Source organism: Erinaceus europaeus, chromosome 18 (genome assembly GCF_950295315.1).
Source record: "Erinaceus europaeus chromosome 18, mEriEur2.1, whole genome shotgun sequence".
NCBI lineage: Eukaryota > Metazoa > Chordata > Mammalia > Eulipotyphla > Erinaceidae > Erinaceus > Erinaceus europaeus.
In genome coordinates this window covers 78055592-78077364 of record NC_080179.1, presented here as the reverse complement: position 1 = coordinate 78077364, position 21773 = coordinate 78055592, and the positions used below count along the sequence as shown (strand labels likewise).

At 42.6% G+C, this 21773-nt stretch overlaps 1 protein-coding gene across 4 annotated transcripts in view; it reads right to left on the bottom strand.

Annotated features, from left to right (window-relative positions):
* The window catches only part of MYO5A (myosin VA), a 194425-nt gene that overhangs the window by 127742 nt on the left and 44910 nt on the right, over positions 1-21773 (bottom strand). For all 4 annotated transcript variants that reach the window (XM_060178247.1, XM_060178248.1, XM_060178249.1 and 1 more), the window contains exons 2-4: positions 8903-9013; positions 5345-5516; positions 2786-2930 (exon numbers count right to left, since the gene is read on the bottom strand). In XM_060178247.1, coding sequence (XP_060034230.1) covers positions 2786-2930; positions 5345-5516; positions 8903-9013 — 428 coding nt within the window. The remainder of the gene's footprint in view (positions 1-2785; positions 2931-5344; positions 5517-8902; positions 9014-21773) is intronic.

The following is a 21773-nucleotide window of genomic DNA, read 5'->3' as shown; positions in this document are numbered from 1 at the left end:
GAGCTGGGAAAAACAGTGAAAAATAGACAGCCTCATCTTGAAATACCCACTATCCGTCACAGACTCATCTTAACCAGGACTGAGTAACGAGGACTCTCCCCCTCCACCACCACTACAACATCCAGAAACAATACAAGCACAGAGACACCTGCTGGTTCAACAGAAACAACATACAACCAGATCACGGAAATACATCGTAACTGGGGAAATATGTCTGAGATTGCTTTCAAGAAGCTACGAATTAAAAAAAAAAAAATCGGGAGTCAGGCTACCGGTAGCGCAGTGGATTAAGCACAGGTGGCACAAAGCACAAGGACTGGCGTAAGGATCCCGGTTCGAGCCCCCAGCTCCCCACCTGCAGGGGAGTCGCTTCACAGGCGGTGAAGCAGGTCTGCAGGTGTTTGTCTTTCTCTCCCTCTCTCTGTCTTCCCTTCCTCTCTCCCTTTCTCTCTGTCCTATCCAACAACAATGACATCCATAATAACTACAACAATAAAACAACAAGGGCAATAAAAGGGAATAAATAAATAAAAATAAAAAATAAATTAAAAATTTAAGACACCAACATCAAACACAAATTAAGCCAACCACAGAGCTCTTCGCTAAAGAACTAAGAACCTCACAAAGGGAACTCTGAAAGAAAATACTGGAAATAAAAGAAAGCCTCACCGGCATGAAGGCCTATTTAAGGGGCCCTGTATCCAGAACAAATCAACTTGAGGACAGAATAACAGGGCTGGAGGACAAAATCACCACCCTTTCAAAGTACCAAGCATCTGAAGAAGAAAGGTGTAGGAAAAATGAGGCAAATCTATGTGAAATAGCAGACCTAATCAGAAGGGGAAAAAATTAAAGTCATTGGGACACCTGAGGAGGAAGAAAAAGAGAGAGGAGCAGAGAACATATTACAAGACATTATTACAGAAAACTTTCCTCACCTGGGCAATGATCAAAAGACATGAGTAGAGGAAGCTGTATGGAAGCCAAAAGTACTCAACCCCAAGCAAGCAACGCTGAGAAACGTAAAAGTCACTCTGTATTACAGGCTGCAGAGGAAGGAAGAAGCTGACAGACAGAGGCAGAACCATCAGGCTCTCACCAGATCTCTCAACACGAACCTGAGAAGCAAGGAGGCAATGAAATGACCAAAGCAAGAAATTCTGAGGAGGGAAAGGAATAGTGACAAAGAAGAAGTGTTCTGGAGTATTACAGCTGGATTCAAGATTCAGTTCTCAGGTACTACAGAGCAGCATGAATGCTCAAACTAATTACTTTCTTCACTTGCAAAGCAGGGTTGACAGTATCTGCTCTTAGGGATATAATGATTAGAGCTACGACAAGTGACGCCATGTTCAGCACACAGTGAGCATCTAGTCATACATACTCAAAGTTAATTCATTTTCCAACACCACACACAAAACTCTCTGTTGGGTGTATTACTTCAAGTCTAACTGCAAACAAGATACCTGCTGCCAAGCTGAGGCACACTTGCTAACAAGGGCTTATGACTTAGAACAGCCAGCATCTACCTGGCTAATAGAGCTCAGTAGAGTGTTGCCTTCGGAGACTGCCAGATCAAATGGAAGAAGAGGCCGCTTTAAGGAAGGGAGAGGCAGTAAGTAGAGCCAGGAGCTGTAAACCAGATGAGAGACTAAAGTTTATGAAAGAGAATGCAGCTATGAGACTCCCCATGTAATGGCAACTACAGCAGCTTACATTTGACTAGACTACTACTTGGTATTTTTAAAAATGCTTTTGCATTTTTCATCTCATATGATCGTCACCTCTGAAGAAAGCATGACTAGTCTGTCTTTTCCTCCTTTGGGGAATAATAACTCAGAGAGATTAGATGCATGAGCAAAGCTGACTTCTGTGGACAAGCAGAGCTGTGCTGGCCCACTCCACATCTTTTAATTTCCAGGGAAAAGTCTATACTGGGGCCAGGGAAGTGACTCGGTGATAGAGAACATGTCTTGCCAGCTTGATTTCCGGCAGCGCATAAGAACCAAGTGACAACTAAACTCATAGACAAGATAAACAGAAGTCCATGATGGCAGAAAGGCCCACTGGTCTTTCTCCTTCCCTCTCACACTCTCATCTGCTTTCTCATAAAACCACGCCTAATGCTATACCTTATATCTTCTGTTTTGTCCAATAGCTCCTTTACACGGTCTTCCCTCCAGTAGAAAGAGGAAAATGCTTATATAGTTTCTATAAGAAAGGTAGGTAAAGCATATCACAAAATATTACAGATATAAATCTACACCATCTGTTTCATTTCATAGGTGATAAAATTGAGGCCCAAAGAAGCCAGGAAATTATTAGTCCTTATAACCTCTTTTTTTCTTCCTTTTGTATCTATGGAGTTGTAACTAGTCCAGATAATCTTTTGAATTTACCATACTCAGAAATGTAATAGAAATCATAGCTAGCATAGCTATCTCATTTTATATTTAATATGTCCCTCAGCAACGAGTATTTGAACATATCACTTAATATCACTCAATCTTGAGTCACTCATTTATAAAACATGTTATGTCCTTACTTCATAATATTACTATGCTGAGATTCCAAAGGCAGTTGCTAAAACTATATGTTGAATGCAAATGTAAGATTATTTTAATAATATAGGCCCGAATGGGACAAACTAGTCAAGGCTGCTTACTGAATAATAATTTACAGGTTGCTATTCATGGTACTAAAAACAAAGGAAAAAACCATCACATCTAATAACCATCTAATAACCATCACATCTAAAATAACATATAATTGAGCTTCCACCAACCTGGCCATTTGTTTGTAAGCTTCTTCAGCTACCGCAAAGATATGTGGATCCATGTCACCCATGTTTTGACCACTGTATGCATTGATAATATCTTCCCCATAAATAGGCAGCTGTTCATAGGGGTTTATAGCTACAAGCACTATACCTGAAGAAAGGGACAAAAAAAGGAGTCAGTGGTACTCTGGTGATCAAACTTGGTAAAGTAAGGTAACAGCATGAATTTCAATTTCAACTAATTAACAACTAGAATCAAAAAGTCATCGTCTTAAGGGGACAGGTACACCGAGTTGATTGCACATTACAACGCACAAGGACCCAGGTTCGAGCCTGAGGTCCCCACTGCGGGGGTAAAGCTTCGTGAGTGGTGAGGCACTGCTTCAGGTGTCTCTCTGTCTCTCTTCCTCTCTATCTTCTTCTTCCCTCTAGTTTTCTATCTCTATCCAATAAATAAAGATAATACAAAAAAAAATTTAAGTAGTCATAGTCTTTATCTCTGAACCAACTGAATGAGTCTGTTATAAGATTAATCGTAACACTGAAATAAAATTCTGCTTCTAGACATTTAGCTCAATTAATCTCCAAAGATCCTAAGCAATGTTGCCTATCACAATGTCTCATAACAATGAAGAAGAGGAAGACATGATGATGAAAGAGTAGCTGAATACACTTTGTTACTTCATATGGCAGACTGTTTTGCTACCACTACCAATAACCTTTAAAAGAAAATGAAATATCAAAGAAAAAACATGATATGAAACTCCAGATAGACTCATCACAATTTTATATCTACTAATAAAATCTTACACACAGAATCAGAAAAGATAAGTCAACATGAAATTCTTTTTTCTTTTAATGCTTTTCTATTCCCTTGAATCTTAAAGTATGTGTATAAAGTGATTTTAATGAAGCTAATATTTTAACAAGTATTTTCATCTCCAACTATTTTTCAAGTATTTTAAGTATTCTTTTTTTTAAAAAAAAAAGATATTTTTAAACTTTATTTAATTTGATAGGACAGAGAAAAAAAGGGGGGGATATAAAAGGCCACCAGAAGCAGTAGACTCTCAGTGCCAGCACCAAGCTCTGGTAACTGGAAACAAAAAAAAAAAAAAAAAAAGACTTCTTTTTTTAAAAAAATATTTATTTATTTCCTTTTGTTGCCCTTGTTGTTTCATTGTTGTAGTTATTGATGTCATTGTTGTTGGATAGGACAGAGAGAAATGGAGAGAGGAGGGAAAGACAGAGAGGGGGAGAGAAAGATAGACACCTGCACACCTGCTTCACCGCCTGGGAAGTGACTCCCCTGCAGGTGGGGAGCCGGGGGCTCGAACCCGGATCCTTAGGCCCGTCCTTGCACTTTGCGCCACGTGCACTTAACCAGCTGGCTACCGCCCAACTCCCCAAAAACAAGTCTTTACCTTCATATATAGTAAGGAAATCCAGACAGTAAGTAAGAGTGTGTGTGTGTGTGTGAGTGTGTGTGTGTGTGTGTGTGTGTGTGTGTGTGAGTGTGTGTGTGTGTGTGAGTGTGTGTGTGTGTGTGTGTGTGTGTGTGTGAGTGTGTGTGTGTGTGAGTGTGTGTGTGAGTGTGTGAGTGTGTGTGTGTGTGAGTGTGTGTGTGTGTGTGTGTTCTCATAGGTTAGCTAATAAGGACTGTAGTAAGGAAGAAGGAAGAGAAGAGAAACAGTAAGGAAATAGGGGCCTATTATTTAGTCAAGTATAGTTAGAAGCAACTTCACTGAGAAGGTAGCATGAAAAAATAAGAAGAAGGTAAGCTGAACAAAAATTAAAACTGATAAACAATATTGAGCTGATAGGGAAGGGAAGGAGTTGATACCAAGGACATAGAAGTAAGAGTAGGTAGTTGAATAACTGACTCCGTTCAAAACAGGAGAGTAATGAAGAGCCAAGGACTTTCAGAGGATGACTAGAGAAAGACTAAGTGGGAGTGGGGAGGGGAGAGAAGAAGAAAATTTAAGAAAACATGAAAACGGACCAAGAGGGAACAGAGAACTAAATGGGGAATGAACAGAAATCCCACATGTGCTTAATTATAAGCAAGAGTGCGGTGCTGACTCTCCCACAGCTCATATACAATGAATAAGAGCAGGCAAACGTCGTTAGGGAGAGCCAAGCCCGCTCTCCATTTCTAAGTAACTGAGGAAAAAGGTAATAGTCAACTTCTTAAACTTACTCTAGAGGGGTGTCTTTGGACATCTACTCGTCACATAACAGTTATGTAGAGATGAAAACAACTAACAGGCTAGCACTGAATTTGACAGAGACCTTCTCTGTGTGGGCAAATCCAAAAGAAGAGACTTCTTTTTATTTTGAGCAAACTTATCTAAATTTATACAAGAACTTTTCAGTACAAAATGCAGTTTAATGAGCACAAATGAATCTTCTGGATATGATATTTGACCAATAAATGATCAATGAATCTTTTTGATTTTAGATTTGTTGTGTCCTAACCCTTCTCTCCTGGCACACAATACTTTTCTGTTTATATTCACTATAGGGCAGGGTTCCCTGTCTACTCAGACAGCCAGGCACACTCACCACAGTATGTATAAATAAGTTTGGAATCAATAAAGCGAACTCTGAGGTTGTGGAGCACAGCAGGCTCATGCAGATAGCTGAGGGCTGTGAGGTCATTTTCACCGACAAGAATATCCGGGTTCCGTAAGTGAGGCAGTTCCTTGGTCTTTGGATCTAGACGGTATTCTAAATCCTGAAAATAAGTAAGATAAATTATCTGGGTAAGTAACAGCAATGAACCTGAAGCACATTTATGCACTTAGCTTACTTCATATTTCAGATCTGCTTCTCAGCTAGTAAATACATTACCTTCAGGCACACTGCCACGGCACAGAAACTAGAGGAAATCTCACACTCACACACACACTCACACACACTCACTCACTCACTCACTCACTCACTCACTCACACACACACACTCACACACACCCACACTCACACACACACACTCACACACACACACTCACACACACACACTCACACACACACACACACAGACACACCCACACAGACACACACACACTCACACACACACACACTCACACACTCACACACACACACACTCACACACACACACACACACTCACACACACACACACGCTCACACGCTCACACACACACACTCACACACACACACACTCACACACACACTCACACACACACTCACACACACACACTCACACTCACACACACACACTCACACACACACACTCACACACACACACACTCACACACACACACTCACACACACTCACACACACACACACTCACACACTCACACACTCACACACACTCACACACACACACTCACACACACACACTCACACTCACACACACACGCTCACACGCTCACACACTCACACACACACTCACACACACACACACTCACACACACACACACACACGCTCACACGCTCACACACACACACACTCACACACAGACACACACACACTCACACACACACACACACACACACACTCACACTCACACACACACACTCACACACACACACACTCACACACACACACTCACACACACACACTCACACACACACTCACACACACACACTCACACACACACTCACACACACACACTCACATACACACTCACACACACACACTCACACACACACTCACACACTCACACACACTCACACACACTCACACACACACACTCACACACACACACTCACACACACACGCTCACACGCTCACACACACACACTCACACACACACTCACACACACACACTCACACACACACACACTCACACACACACTCACACACTCACACACACACACACTCACACACACACACTCACACACACACACTCACACTCACACACACGCTCACACGCTCACACACTCACACACACTCACACGCTCACACACACACACACTCACACACGCTCACGCACACACACACACACACACACACACACGGTTTTTCTAAGGTCCTGCCCTCTCTTCCTTTCAAGAATTTATTTCTTTATTTATGCAAAAGATAGGAGGAGAGAGAACCAGCCATCACTCTGGTACATGTGCTGCTGGGGACTGAACTCAGGACCTCATGCTTGAGAGTCTAGTGCTTTATCCACTGCGCCACCTCCCGGACAGCCCTCTCTTCCTTTCTAGGTCACACCTACATCTATTACTATGTTTGAGTGTCCTTCCTTTTTTCCTTTTCTCTCTCTGGGTCCTGAGGGAATTGAAGTTCAGAGCCCTATGGTCATCTTACCCTAACCTTTTTCCCTCTGGGAATAGGGACCAAAATTCTTTTTTTTTTTTTTTTATATATATATATATACTTATTTTCCCTTTTGTTGCCCTTTTTTTAAATTGTTGTTTTAGTTATTATTGTTGTTGTTATTGATATCATCACTGTTAGGGCAGAGAGAAATGGAGAGAGGAGGGGAAGACAGACAGGGGGAGAGAAAGAGAGACACCTGCAGACCTGCTTCACCGCTTTTGAAGCGACTCCCCTGCAGGTGGGGAGTTGGGGGCTCAAAACAGGATCCTTACGAGATCCTTGTTCTTGCACCACATGCGGTTAACCCGCTGGGAACCAAAATTCTTTATGGAGTACAGAAGGTTAGAGTTCTGGCTTCTCTAATTGCTTCTCTACTGGACGTGGGCATTGGCAAATCCATTCGTACACCCAGTCTGTTTCTATCTTTTCCCTAGTGGAGAGGTGAGGTCCTCTGCCAGGGGAAGTCAGGATGCAATCATAGTAGCGTTTACAACTTGGTGTCTGAAAAGTGCCAAGATAGAAAGCAAGACAAAATGTTTAATAAGGGAGTCGGGCGGTAGCACAGCGGGTTAAGTGCAGGTGGCACAAAGCACAAGGACCAGAGTAAGGACCAGGTTCAAGGCCCCGGCTCCCCACCTGCAGGGGAGTCGCTTCACAGGTGGTGAAGCAGGTCTGCGGGTGTCTCTCTTTCTCTCCTCCTCTCTGTCTTCCTCTCCTCTCTCCATTTCTCTCTGTCCTATCCAACAAAAACGACATCAGTAACAACAACAATAATAACTACAATCATGAAAAATGACAAGGGCAGCAAAAGGTAAAAATAAATAAATATATAAAAAAAAGTTTAATAAACAGAAACCATAAAGTAGGAGCAGAGCAAATGAGAATAGTCACCTTAGGGTGGCAAGAAGCTAGGAAGTCTATTTAGGTATTCTCCTAGAGACCCATGACTTTCATAGTTTTTGTTTGAGACTGATAGCTAACATAAGAGGTGGACAAAAATACTGTCTGGGAAGATGGTGTCTGAGTTGATAATAGGCCTAGAAAGCTGGATTAGGGCAGAGAGTTGCTCCCAACCTTGCAGGATATATATAAATTATAATATATATATATATATATATAAATTGCAAAATTATATGGTAACAGGGATATAATTCTCATCAGTCTGCCCCAGGGGCCCTTCCCTTTGATGCAATGCACCAAATCCAGTCCAAGTCTGCTTTGTGTTTCCCCTTTTATTCTTATTTTTCAACTTCTGTCTATACTCACCCTTTTCTTTCTGGCTTATCTCACTTAACCTGAAGAATACTCATTCTGATATTAGAGCCTCCAATCCATGAGCATGGGGTCTTTCCCCTTTCTTTCTTTGAACTGTGACTCATAATTTTCAGCATGGAAGTCTTCTTTTGTTAGGTTTCCTCCTTGGTAATTGATTGTTTTTGTAAATAGGACTAATTTCTGTATTTCTTCTTCTGCCTTATTGTTTATATAAAGTTTATATTCTTTTCCTTGTTTTATTTTTATAAGAGACCTTCTTAGCTCTGGCTTATGATGGTGTGGGGGATTCCATTTGGGATTTTGAAGCCTCAGGCACGAGAGTGTCTTTGCATAACCATCATGCTATCGCCCCCACCCAATTTCTGTATATTAATTTTGTAATCTGCCACCTTATTACACAGGTTGATAATTTCCAGAAACTTCCTGTGACATTCTTTGCGGCACCCCTGCAGGTAGGGAGCCGGGGGCTCAAACTGCCAGTCCTTGTGCCTCATGCCACGTGCGCTTAACCCACTGCGCTCGCTACGATCCTGCCCTCATTGTTAGATTTCTTACCTTTCCTTCCTCAAGGTGGAGCAGGAGTACTTTGTCTCCTGGCTTGTAATCTTTGAGCAGTTCTGCTGACTTCCAAACTTCCTCAGGATCAGGAATCCAAACCCTGGCAAACTAGAAAACCAGACAGAAAAATGAATGAGGCAAATTAATTACTTCATAGCAATATGTAATTTTAGATTAATGTGTACATATAAATCAATTTTTTCCACTGAACATGGATATTCACAGATTTCATGCATTCTGAAGGTCACAAGAGGTCACTAGCTCTGCTAGTTCTAGTTGTAGAGGTTAACAATTCAAAATTCCTAGAAGGTTTTATTTATTTATTAGTACAAGACAGAGAGAGAACCAGAGCATTATACTAGTACAGGGCTGTGGGACTGCTCAAGTAGCACCCTACTCATTTTTGTTGTGGTTTTTATCCTGTGCTGTGCAAAATTTTAGTGACTTACCAGATATTCTTCAGGGATCATTATGGTATGAAGAAAAGAGGAAGTCTCTGGCTTGGGATCACAGTACGTTTATATACTTGAGATCAGGAATTTTCACTGAACAAACACAGTTCTGTTGTGTGTGTGTGTGTTTTGTTTTTTTTTTAGAGGCAGAGAGGCAAAGAGATAGTGAAAGAGACCACCACAACACTACTTTTAATGTAGTAGGGCCCAAGTTCAAAAGGATTAAACACATAGGAAAAGAGAGAGCAGAAAGGCCAGAGTGATATGACCAACATTAGTGAATCAAGTCTAATTATAAAAATCTAGACATCCAGGGGCAGAGCCAAGATGGCAACTCGGAGACAACGCCTGGCCTTAGAGGCTGCTTCAAAACTGGGAAGCTGGGGTGAGGGTAGGCGGTCTGGGTCAGTAGTGGGATAGAGCACTGGGTGGGCAGACAGACTGAAGAAGACTCCTATAATCCATACTGGGCTGGCAAACAGAGGCCAAAAAGAAGAAAAGAAACAGGGAGACTGGCTTGGAGTTTTCTGTTTTGCTAGTTCCCAACCTCCACACCAGCTACTCCTGGATAGACTCCTGTGTAGATAATTTCCTTATCAAGATTCCTGGATCAGCAGAGGCATCATTCAAGAGTGTCATTCAAAGGACATTGAAGGGAGCTGGAGTTCTGAGTCAGAGATACCTGACCAGTCAGGGCTGGGTTTTGCCTGGGGTAAAGTGCCTGTGTTTCTCCACTAAGGCTTGAGTATGCCTGATAGTTTACCTCTTGTAATTGATTATTTTTAGCTTGGTTTAGGAAGGAGACAAGGCTGTGGTGGAGCCAATCTGTACTGGTTCAATCTGCAGACTGACTGTCAGGGATTTTTATTTAATTTTACTCTTATTATTATTATCATTCTTTGTGCTTGTCTCTTATCATGAAAAATTGCTCCAGGTCACTGATTGTCAGAGAAATGCAAATAAAGACAACATTGAGATACCACCTCACCCCTGTGAGAATGTCATACATCAAAAGGACAGCAGCAACAAATGCTGGAGAGGCTGTGGGGACAGAGGAACCCTCCTACACTGCTGGTGGGAATGTAAATTGGTCCAGCCTCTGTGGAGAGCAGTCTGGAGAACTCTCACAAGGCTAGACATAGACCTTCCATATGACCCAGTAATTTCTCTCCTAGGGATATATCCTAAGGACTCTATAACACCCAACCAAAAAGATCTGGGTACACGTATGTTCATAGCAGCACAATTCATAATAGCTAAAAGCTGGAAGCAAACCAGGTGCCCAGCAACAGATGAGCGGCTGAGAAAGCTGTGGTATATATACACAATGGAATACTATGCAGCTGTTAAGAACAATGAACCTACCTTCTCTGACCCATTTTGGATGGAGCTAGAAGGAATTATGTTAAGTGAGCTAAGTCAGAAAGACAAAGACGAGTATGGGATGATCCCACTCATCAACAGAAGCTGACAAAGAAGAGCAGAAAGGGAAACTCAAAGCAGAATCTGAGTTTGGAGAAGGGCAGCAAAGTAAAACTCTCTGGGTGGAGGGTGAGAGTACATGCTCAGCTTCACAGTCCTTTGGTGGTGGGAATGGTGTAGCCTCACATGTCACTATTTGATTAATATGAGAGGGAAAAATTGATTGAATGTCTCAAACTCTTTAATGCACAGAGCAAAGGTTGAGTATATATTCCTTCAGACTAAGCATGTAAGACTTCAAATTGGTAATCAGACTGAATTTTAACAGTGGGCTCAAATTGTTAATACATTTCTAATAATGACTTGCTCTTTGAAATGTTAACTCTCATAAAAGCTTAGACCAGGGAGGACAGAAGCAATGGGTGATGTTACTTTATAAGATACAGCTATATATAAATAAGTAACGTCAAAGGACACGAATTATGGTGAGGTCTTGTATGATACAGCAAATCCTAACAATGGGATTTTCAAAATTAACCCAATTGTCAATTAATTTGGTTATAGCAATAACTATCTATTGCCTTCTTAAACCTTAAGACAGCAGGAACCTCCCATGTCGGGAAAGAGCCCACTGTCTGGGAAGTCCAGGCCATTATTTCCAGGAGAGTCTGAGCAGGTTGACCCTAAGTTCACCCCCTTTTCCTGGGGGGTGCGGTAGGCAGGTCCCTCCTGACCTCATGAACTTATGATGATGGACTTGTTCAGACTGGGAACTTTCCTGTACATGCTACCCCATCCCTTTTGAGCAAAGGCTATAAATTACTGTGTAGGGCCAATTTGAAACCCACCACAAATATCCTGGCTTTGCTCAACCGCTCCCTTCCCCCCTGCCTGGAGGTGCTTGTAATTGGCCCTGAGGGAAAAATACCTACCTATGCATGGTGAGCTCATGACCAGACCTTCTACGGTAACTTTCTAGTTGTGATCAAGTACTCTGTAGGTGAAGACGGAACCGTGCATTGCGTATGGGTTAATGATTACCTCAACCATCTCTCTGAGTTATGGGTATATTTACTTGCTCATATCCCTTAATAAACGAGTCGTCCTAAGAGGCTTCTCCGGAGCTGACTGACTGGTTATGGGTTCCCTTCCTTTCTCTCTGCACACTTCACCCTCATCACCAGCTCCCCTCCCCAGGGCCCCCAAGGGCTTCTCCCAGTTTCCACTGCCAGTGTCCAGGGAGACGGAGAGCCCCAGGACAGCCCAAACTCCCACTTCCTCTATAAAGCCCATAGTTCCCCGAGTCCTGGAACCTCTAGGTGGGGCTCACTTTCTTGCCTGCTTTTCTCAGTTCATACAAAGTGATATTACATCTGCTGATTCCAACCTAATCAATGCAATGAGTACCACCTCGGCATGCTTCACTTCAGACTGTGTCCAGAGACGTCAGGTGTGGAATGTCAACCCTTCAGCCTCCTTACTCGGGTGAGACCTTTCCTTTCTCATAGGACTCTTTAATTCCATTTTGGGTGGTACACTTCCTAACAAAGTCCCAAAACCTGGATATAGACGAGGTCCCATGAGATAGGGCATATGTTCACATGTATCCATAAATTGGGGCAAAATATATAACTTAAGGCAAAAGTGCACAATAGTCTGCAGTGAGTCAGTAAATGAAACAGGCCCCCACTCCCCACCTGCAGGGGGGGTCACTTTATGGGTGGTGAAGCAGGTCTGCAGGTGTTTGTCTTTTTATCCCCCTCTGTCTCCCCTCCTCTCTTGATTTCTCTCTGTCATACCAAACAACAATGGCAATGGTAATAATAATAACAACAAGGGCAAAAAAATGGGGAAAATGGCCTCTAGGAGCAGTTGATTTGTAGTGCAGGCACTGAGACCCAGCAATAATCCTGGAGGCAGTAAATAATAAATAAATAAAGCAAGCAAGCAAATAAAAAGACAGCATAGGGAGTTGGGTGGTAGTGCACTAGGTTAAGTGCACAAGGCACAAAGCGCAAGGACCAGCTTAAGGATCCCGGTTCGAGCCCCCGGCTCCCCACCTGCAGGGGAGTCGCTTCATAGGCGGTGAAGCAGGTCTGCAGGTGTCTGTCTTTCTCTCCCCCTCTCTGTCTTCCCCTTCTCTCTCCATTTCTCTCTGTCCTATCCAACAACGATGACATCAATAACAACAACAATAATAACTACAACAATGAAAAACAACAAGGGCAATAAAATTAATTACATGGGGAAAGCAGAGTCTCTTCAACAAGTGGTGTTGGAAATAATGGGTTGAAACATGCAGAAGAATGAAACTGAACCACTATATTTCACCAAACACAAAAGTAAATTGCAAGTGGATCAAGGACTTGGATGTCAAACCAGAAAATATCAGATATGGTAGTCAGGCGGTAGCACAGCGGGTTAAGCGCACGTGGCGCAAAGCGCAAGAACTGGCATAAGGATCCCAGTTCGAACCCCTGGCTCCCCACCTGCAGGGGAGTCCCTTCACAGGCGGTGACGCAGGTCTGCAGGTGTCTGTCTGTCTCTCCCCCTCCTCTCTCCATTTCTCTCATTTCTTTCTATCCAACAATGAAAACATCAATAACAACAGCAACAATAAAAACAAGGGCAACAAAAGGGAAAATAAATAAATATAATAAAAAATTTTTTAAAAAAAGAAAATATCAGACACTTAGAGGAAAATATTGGCAAAACTCTTTTCTGCATAAATTTTAAAGACATCTTCAAGGAAACGAATCCAATTACAAAGAAGACTAAGGCAAGTATAAACCTATGGGACTACATCAAATTAAAAAGCTTCTGCATAGCAAAAGAAACCACTACCCAAACCAAGAGACTCCTCACAGAATGGGAGAAGACCTTTACATGCCATACATAAGATAAGAAGCTAATAACAAAAGTATATAAAGAGCTCATCAAACTCAGCAAGGAAACAAATAACCCCATCCAAAAATGGGGAGAGGACACGAACAGAATATTCACAACAGAGGAGATCCAAAAGGCCGACAAACATGAAAAAACGCTCCAAGTCTCTGATTGTCAGAGAAATGCAAATAAAGACAACAACGAGATACCACTTCACTCCTGTGAGAATGCCATACATCAGAAAAGATAGCATCAGCAAATGCTGGAGAGGGTGTGGGGACAAAGGAACCTTCCTGTACTGCTGGTGGGAATGTCAATGGGTCCAACCTCTGTGGAGAGCAGTCTGGAGAACTCTCAGAGGCTAGAAATGGACCCACCCTATGACCCTGCAATTCCTCTCCTGGGGATAGATCCTAAGGAACCCAACACACCCATCCAAAAAGATCTGTGTGCACCTGTGTTCATAGCAGCACAATTTGTAATAGCCAAAACCTGGAAGCCACCCAGGTGTCCAACAACAGATGAGGGCTGAAGAAGTTGTGGTCTATATACACAATGGAATACTACTCAGCTATTAAAAATGGTGACTTCACCATTTTCAGCCCATCTTGGATGGAGCTTGAAGAAATCATGTTAAGTGAAATAAGTCAGAAACAGAAGGATGAATATGGGATGATCTCACTCTCAGGCCGAAGTTGGAAAACAAGATCCGAAGAGAAAACTCTAAGCAGAATTGGGACTGGAGTTGGTGTAAGTAAAAGACTGAGGTGCGTGGGTGGGGGGAGAGTTCAGAGGGCCCAGTAGGGGTTGTATTGTTATGTGGAAAACCTGAGAAATGTTATGCATGTACAAACTACTGTATTTACTGTCAACTGTAGATCACTAATCCCCCAATAAATAAAATGAAATACAAAGATAGCTAAGTTTCATGTGAATCCTGGTGTGCTAGAATGAAAATGAGTCAGAGCAGAGATGCAGGGAGTGGGCAAGTAAGGGATGTCATTACTCATGCCTCCTTCCCGGCATAATTCATACGTTGAGAGTAGGACAGAGGTTCCGTCTCCACTCCCAACCTACTACAAACTGAGGCAAAGAAGCACCACAACCACCACTTCCCTTTGAAGCAGCAAAAGGAAGAAACAGATGGGACAAAGGCTAAGCCAAAGCCAAACCAAATGGGTGAAAGAGAAAAGGCCTAGAGGAACGAATCCTGGGTAAGGTTTGAAGCAAAGAGCAGACATGGCCTGTGCCCTTGCTACACTTTCAGACAACGATGCTGAGCTAAGAGGAACTCATCCTTGCTTCTTGGAACTTGATGAAGGTGAAGTCGTACCTCCATGTTCTTTCTCTAAGTTGGTGGAGGACTACAAAACCCACACGTGTATGTGTATAATTTTGTGTACAAGACAGAGAGAACCAGAGCATCATTCTGGGACAGATGATACTGGGGATCAAACTTGAGTTCTCATGCTCGAGAAATCCAGTATTTTACCTACTGCACTATTTCCCTAGTCACATTTATGTATATATTATGTGTACAATTTTATTCCATTGCCATCAGCATTGCCCCATTACTAATCCATCCTAATACTGAGGCTTAAACCTTAAAATCTTTTATATTATATTTTATATATTGGTATTGCTAGAGCTGGAGTTGAAATCTATGTCTACTGCAAAAAAAAAAAAAAAAAAAAAAAACAACTATAAATTCTTTCCACTATACCTTACTTCTCTTAGTGTTATAATAGGAATAGTCAGGTTATGATACTGGTCCACATCACCAAGTGAGACTAACAGATGTCTCATAGAAGGCAATGTGTCAACACCAAGCCAGTCAGGCTGCTCTCCATCTTGCAGTATTCCAGCTAGTGCTAGTCACAGAACCTGGCCACGTTAAAAATGCATTTAGGACTAATAGGAAAAAAAAAATCTGAGAATGCCAAAGACTAAAATAATGATCAATGAATCGCTATTATAAATTTACTTTCAATATTCTTATAATTTATTATTTATTTATTTAATTAATTTATTTATTTGGCCTTCAGGGTTATTGCTGGGGCTCAGTGCCTGCACTACGAATCCACTGCTCCTGGAAACCATTTTTCCCATTTTGCTGCCCATGTTGTAGTCATTTTTGTTATTATTATAGCTGTTGTTGTTGGATAGGACAGAGAGAAATCGAGAGAGGAGGGGAAGACAGAGAGGGGCTGAGAAAGACAGACACCTGCAGACCTGCTTCACTGCCTATAAAACGACTCCCCTGCAGGTGGGGAGCCAGGGGCTCGAACTGGGATCCTTAATCCAGCCCCTGCGCTTTGCACCATGTGCACTTAACCTGCTGCACTACTGCCCAGCCCCCAATTTATTATTTATTAATAAGAAAGGAAGAGAGGAAGAAGGGCCACAGCATCACTGTGGCACATGTGATGCAGGGGATTGAACTCAGGACATCACGCCTGAGAGTTCAATACTCTATGCGTGGTGTCACCTCCCAGACCACTTATTTCCATTTACATCATGAACAAAATATGATAGGATTGAGCTATGGTTTCTAAAATTTGTACTCCTTCAACTTATTTTGCATTTACTGTGAAAAGTGCATGGTTTAAAATGAAACTGAGGGGCGGGGGGTAGATATCATAAAGAATATGCAAAGAAATTCTAAGTCCTAGATTCAATCAATCTCTCATTCCACCATAAACCAAAGCTGGTCAGTGCGCTGGAAAAAAAAAAAAGGTTAACCTTTAAAATAAAATAAAACAGACTTTAAATTGGCTTCTACGAGGCCCTGAAATTACTCTACATTTATGAAGAAAACACTATGAAAATTAATGGATATAATCTGTCTCCACCAAGTAGCAAAACTACATAACCTTTCACTCTAGAATTTTGTTTGATGGCAGACTTTGGAATGAACAGTTTTAGAGACTACAGTTCTTTAGCAGTCCTATAATGATTATTTCTGGAACAAGGTCTTACCTGATATAGTCTTAATATGAGCATAAGGAAAACTGTACTCTTTCTATATGCAGTTAACAGGTGATATTTGGGGAGTCTGGCGGTAACGCAGCGGGTTAAGCACATGTGACCGGCATAAGGATCCCCACCTGCAGGAGAGTCGCTTCCCAGGCGGTGAAGCAGGTCTGCAGGTGTCTGTCTTTCTCTCCCCCTCTGTCTTCCCCTCCTCTCTCCATTTCTCTCTGTCCTATCCAACAACAAAGACATCAATAAAACAAGGGCAACAAAAGGGAATAAATAAATATTTTTTAAAAAGCAGGTGATATTTGAGGAGAATTTTCTTAAGACTAGATAAATAAGCAGGGCAAAGCAACAATCACCAGTAAAGAAAGAAATCACATTAATCTTTGCTGCAAGCTTTTCCCCGTTATTTAATTAGAATAAAGGAAACTGTACATTCTTTTACATAATTGGTGCAATATCTTTATAACTGTCATTAATAAATAAATTCCTCAATCTACAGTCTGAAAGAAGTTTAATTGACTACTGCATCATTCAGCTAGCAAATGACAGAGGCTGGATTCAAACCCAGGACAATCTCGGACTTTGAAATGCTTAGGAAAAATATATAAAATATATAAAAATATACGGAAAAACAAACATAATCCCAGTGAACCTCTTTCTCCTGATGTGACCAAAGTTGCCAAATTAAACAAAGCAACTCACACTTTCTTTGCATTGCCAACACTTGCTCCCAATTTAGAGCACAATATAAACAGAGTGTCCCTGAGTTGAATGGGCTAGGTTCCAGGCAGCAGCGGGTCCTTGACACACCCCAGCCCACCTGTGCAGAAGCTAGTTGTGCGGCCACCCGGGCTCCACGTGGGCTTGTCCCAGGACACTGACTTAGAGTCCAGCCATCAGTATGCAGCAGGGGGAGACTGCACCTACTGCTGCCTCTGCTGCAGCGTCATTTCGCTGGTGAGTTCTGCAGCTGCTGGTCCCGGCCATAATGCCTGGCCAGTGTCTCTGCCCCATTGCCTACTGTGCAGGGTAAGTTAAATAACTGCGATGTGAATAAACCTTGGCTTGTCTGAAACCCCACGACAAGCCATGCCCAAGTTGTCTATGTTTTAATGACTATAGATGACACCCAAACGTGTCACATTTTTACCCCACCCATGTGGTTTGACTTTAAGTTGCCCACGAGTTGCATCTTTTTTTTTTTTCATTTATTTTCCCCTTTGTTGCCCTTGTTGTTTTTCATAGTTGTACTTATTATTGTTGTTGTTGATGTTGTTCGTTGTTGGATAGGAGAGAGAAGTGGAGAGAGGAGGGGAAGACAGAGAGGGGGAGAGAAAGACAGACACCTGCAGACCTGCTTCACCGCCTGAGAAGCGACTCCCCTGCAGGTGGGGAGCCGGGGGCTCGAACCAGGATCCTTAGGCCGGTCCTTGCACTTTGCACCACGTGCGCTTAACCTGCTGCGCTAGCGCCCGACTCCCCTGTTGCATCTTTTTGACCCACTTCATTTTTGCCCGCTTCGGTTTTGATTCAACTTTAAATCATCCATGCGTGTTGCATCTTTCTGATCCACAGTGTTTCTGCGCTCCGCAGTTTGGGTTTGACTTTAAATCTACCACACATGCCGAATTTTTTTTTTTTTTTACCTCCACGTTTTTTGCCTGGTGTTTTTTCCTGCTTAACTTTAAACCTACACTTCTAGACCCTCAAAAGTGATCGGGTACCCAACCAGCCTATGCTAATTCCTGGTAAGTGGTCTACGTTTAATTTTAAGCTTTCTTCTACTTTTACCCCTTCTGAAACTCACTATGGGAATTTTACATTCTAAGAAAGAGAATTTTCACCTCAGACAAAAAGACTTTAAAGGCAGATAAGTAAAATTCAGTGCCCAAGCCAAGAATTACATCAGTTGTTATATGTAGTTAAAGCTGTCTCCACAAATCTTTCCAAACACGGAGCTTTATTGGTTGAGATATGGAAAGAAATTGGCAATGATTTATATAAGGATTGATCTGGTCACAGCAAAACAGGTTGAGGTTTTGCTCTCCCCAATCAACTACCAAGGGCAACGATTATCACCTGAAGATTCAACAATTTACAACCAGAACTCACCAAGCCACAGGTGAATAAAACACGTGTGGCTCATGGACACAAAGGAGCTGGAGGAAGATTCCTAGAGTCAGAAGACCTTACTCAGGAACTACTAGTGGTGGTCCGGGAGTTTGCCAGCTGAGACATACCACTACCAGGTTTGAGTTTAGCAACAAACACTGTTTAAAAAAGGGACAAAACCACCTAAGGCTCACTAATTCACAACAGTGGGTGGGTTCTAAGTCTCCTGTGCTGTTGCCCTCTCAATGGCGGGAACAGCAACAGGGACCCTTACTGACATCAAGGAATGGCACAGAACTGGCCAGTGACTCAGGATAAAATCTACCCTCACAGTGACCCAGAGTGTGGATGTTGAGTGGAGCCTTTTCGCATAGCTCTCCTTCTTCTTCTTCTAGCGTTTGCCCTTCTTCCGCAGCCAGTCAACAGCGTCAGGTTGAGCCTGATGTCAAGTTTCGAGACCTCCTTTGAATCTGGAGAGGTGGCAGTCGTTGACTATGTGGGTCATAGTCTGTCTGCAGCCACAGGGGCAGTTCGGGTCGTCTCTGGCTCCCCAGCGATGGAACATAGCGGCGCACCGGCCATGGCCTGTTCGATAGCGATTGAGGAGGGCCCGATCATAACGTGCCAGGTCAAAGCCGGGTGGACGCTTACAGGGGTCTGTGATGAGGTGTTTGTTCTTTACCTCAGCTGACTGCCAACTCTGTTTCCAAGAGTCTGGAACAGAGAAGTTCAGTGCAGGCGTAGGGGACCAGATTGGGTGATGAGATGTCAAGCGTTGGACAGGGTGGGCGAAGATATCCGCGTAGATTGGCAGGTCCGGTCGAGTGTAGACGTGGGAAATGAACTTAGATGATGCCACATCCCGACGAATATCTGGCGGGGCGATGTTGCTAAGAACTGGCAGCCATGGGACCGGGGTGGAACGGATGGTTCCAAAAATGATCCTCATGTAGGAATATAATTTGGAATCGACCAAGTGGACATGGGGGCTACGGAACCATACTGGGGCACAGTATTCTGCAGTGGAATAGCATAATGCCAGAGAGGGTGATCGCAGTGTGGAAGCGCTCACGCCCCATGAGGAGCTGGCCAGTCTTGCAATGATGTGATTCCTCGCGCCCACCTTTGCTGCAGTCTTTATGAGATGTTTGTGAAATGACAGAGTGCGATCGAGAGTAACGCCAAGACAGACTGGCTGGGCTTCATGCCGGATTCTCGTACCGCCAAGCTGCACATTAAGCTCACTCGAGGCCGACGCATGGTGTAGATGGAAAACAGATGATACCGTTTTAGCAGTGCTAGGGATTAGTCACCATTTTTTACAGTAATCAGATATCAGAGACATGCCTTTCGTGAGTGTTTCCTCGAGGATGTCGAACTTGGATGCCTGAGTTGCACAGCAGATGTCATCGGCGTAGATGAACTTCCTTGAAGTTTCTGGGAGGTTATTGATGTAAATATTAAACAGAGCCCTGGGGGAGGCCACTTGAGACAAGTCTCCATCTGCTAGACTTGTCACCCAGATGCACCCGGAATCTTCTGTTTTGGAGAAGAAACGATATAGTGTTGGCCACCCATGGAGGCAGGCTCTGCTGATAGGCTCGGAAGAACAGGGAAGAATCACATGAGGACTCAACAGAGAGGAGCAGCTGGGGTTTCTTCAGGGTCCGAGCTTAGCCTGGGACTTTGGACCCTCAGGCATAAGAGTCTCTGCATAGCCACTGTGCTATCTATCCTCTGCTCTGTTTTATCTCTTGGTCACCTTGAGAGTTAAGCTAAAAAAAAAAATTAAAAAAAATAAACCAAAAACCTTCTCATAGTTAAAAAGCCCTGTGATTGATTCAAGTCACACAGCCCACAGGGAAGATAAATGTCAACATAACAAAGGTTTAACAGCCACAGTACTTCACCACAGGTGGCAGAGGCAAAGTCAAGCCTGCTGGCTGACAAGGTCCAGGCAGGCTGGATTTGCCTGCAGAGTGGAAAGTCCTAGACCAAACTGAAGCTATTCATCCTTTTTGTTTTCAATTACATTGGTAGTCTGAGGACTTATTTGCTATATTGGACATACACAAATACTACCTGGAGACAATAAAAAGAGATCCCCAGGGCAAGTACATAGTAACAACAATTATGGAAGTAAGTGTAACGAGACTAAAAATGACCTAGGAGCAGAAGCAGCTGTATTCACTAAGAGGCTTTCAGAAAAAAAGCTATTTGTCACCACTGCAGCTTCTCAATTAGTTGGACTCAGACCAATAACCAGAACTATGGGTGACTTATAGAATGAGTGGAAGACTGTGGTTTCCACCTAAATATAAAAAGGCCCTATCGCTTACCCCCTGCTTCCCTTACAGGTATCTATGATGAATATAGACGTTGTGTAGTTAAGTAGCTAACGTTAGGGTAAGTGGGTAGAAGCTAGTAAACTTTCATATGGGTAAAAGCTAGTAAACCCTCCTAAATGCAAAGGCTAGCCAGAAGAGAGCTCCTATGGTGTGTGCTTACTTTACAGCAGAAGATTTCTTTAGGTAGACAGTTTACTAGATATTACAAAAGACTTGGTTTAAATGATATAGTTATATCCATCCAAGAGTGGGTTAAGAACACTTCATCTGCACCATTCCAGCCTTTAGGTCCATGATTGGTCAACAATTTGTTTGGCTTTCTATGTGAACTCTTAGTCTCTATGTTAACTCTCAGTCCCCAGAGTTGGTTCTTCTAAATATCAAAGACTGACAGACCCCAGAGTCAGTTGATTAAAATTACTTTCTTCAGCATTTTTTGAGCTTTCATTTATGAAGGAAGAAACAGGAACTTAATACTAATTGTCATAAAACTTGATTGTGAAATTGCAGGTTTTTAAGTTTCAGCTTCAACTACATCATCAAAAATTTGGCCTATTTATATTCTACTTTAACCCACAGGAAACATCTGCAGAATATAAGAAAAAACCTATTTCAAACCCCTACAGTGTGAAATTCCAGGCAGTTTAATGATAATCTAGTCCAAAC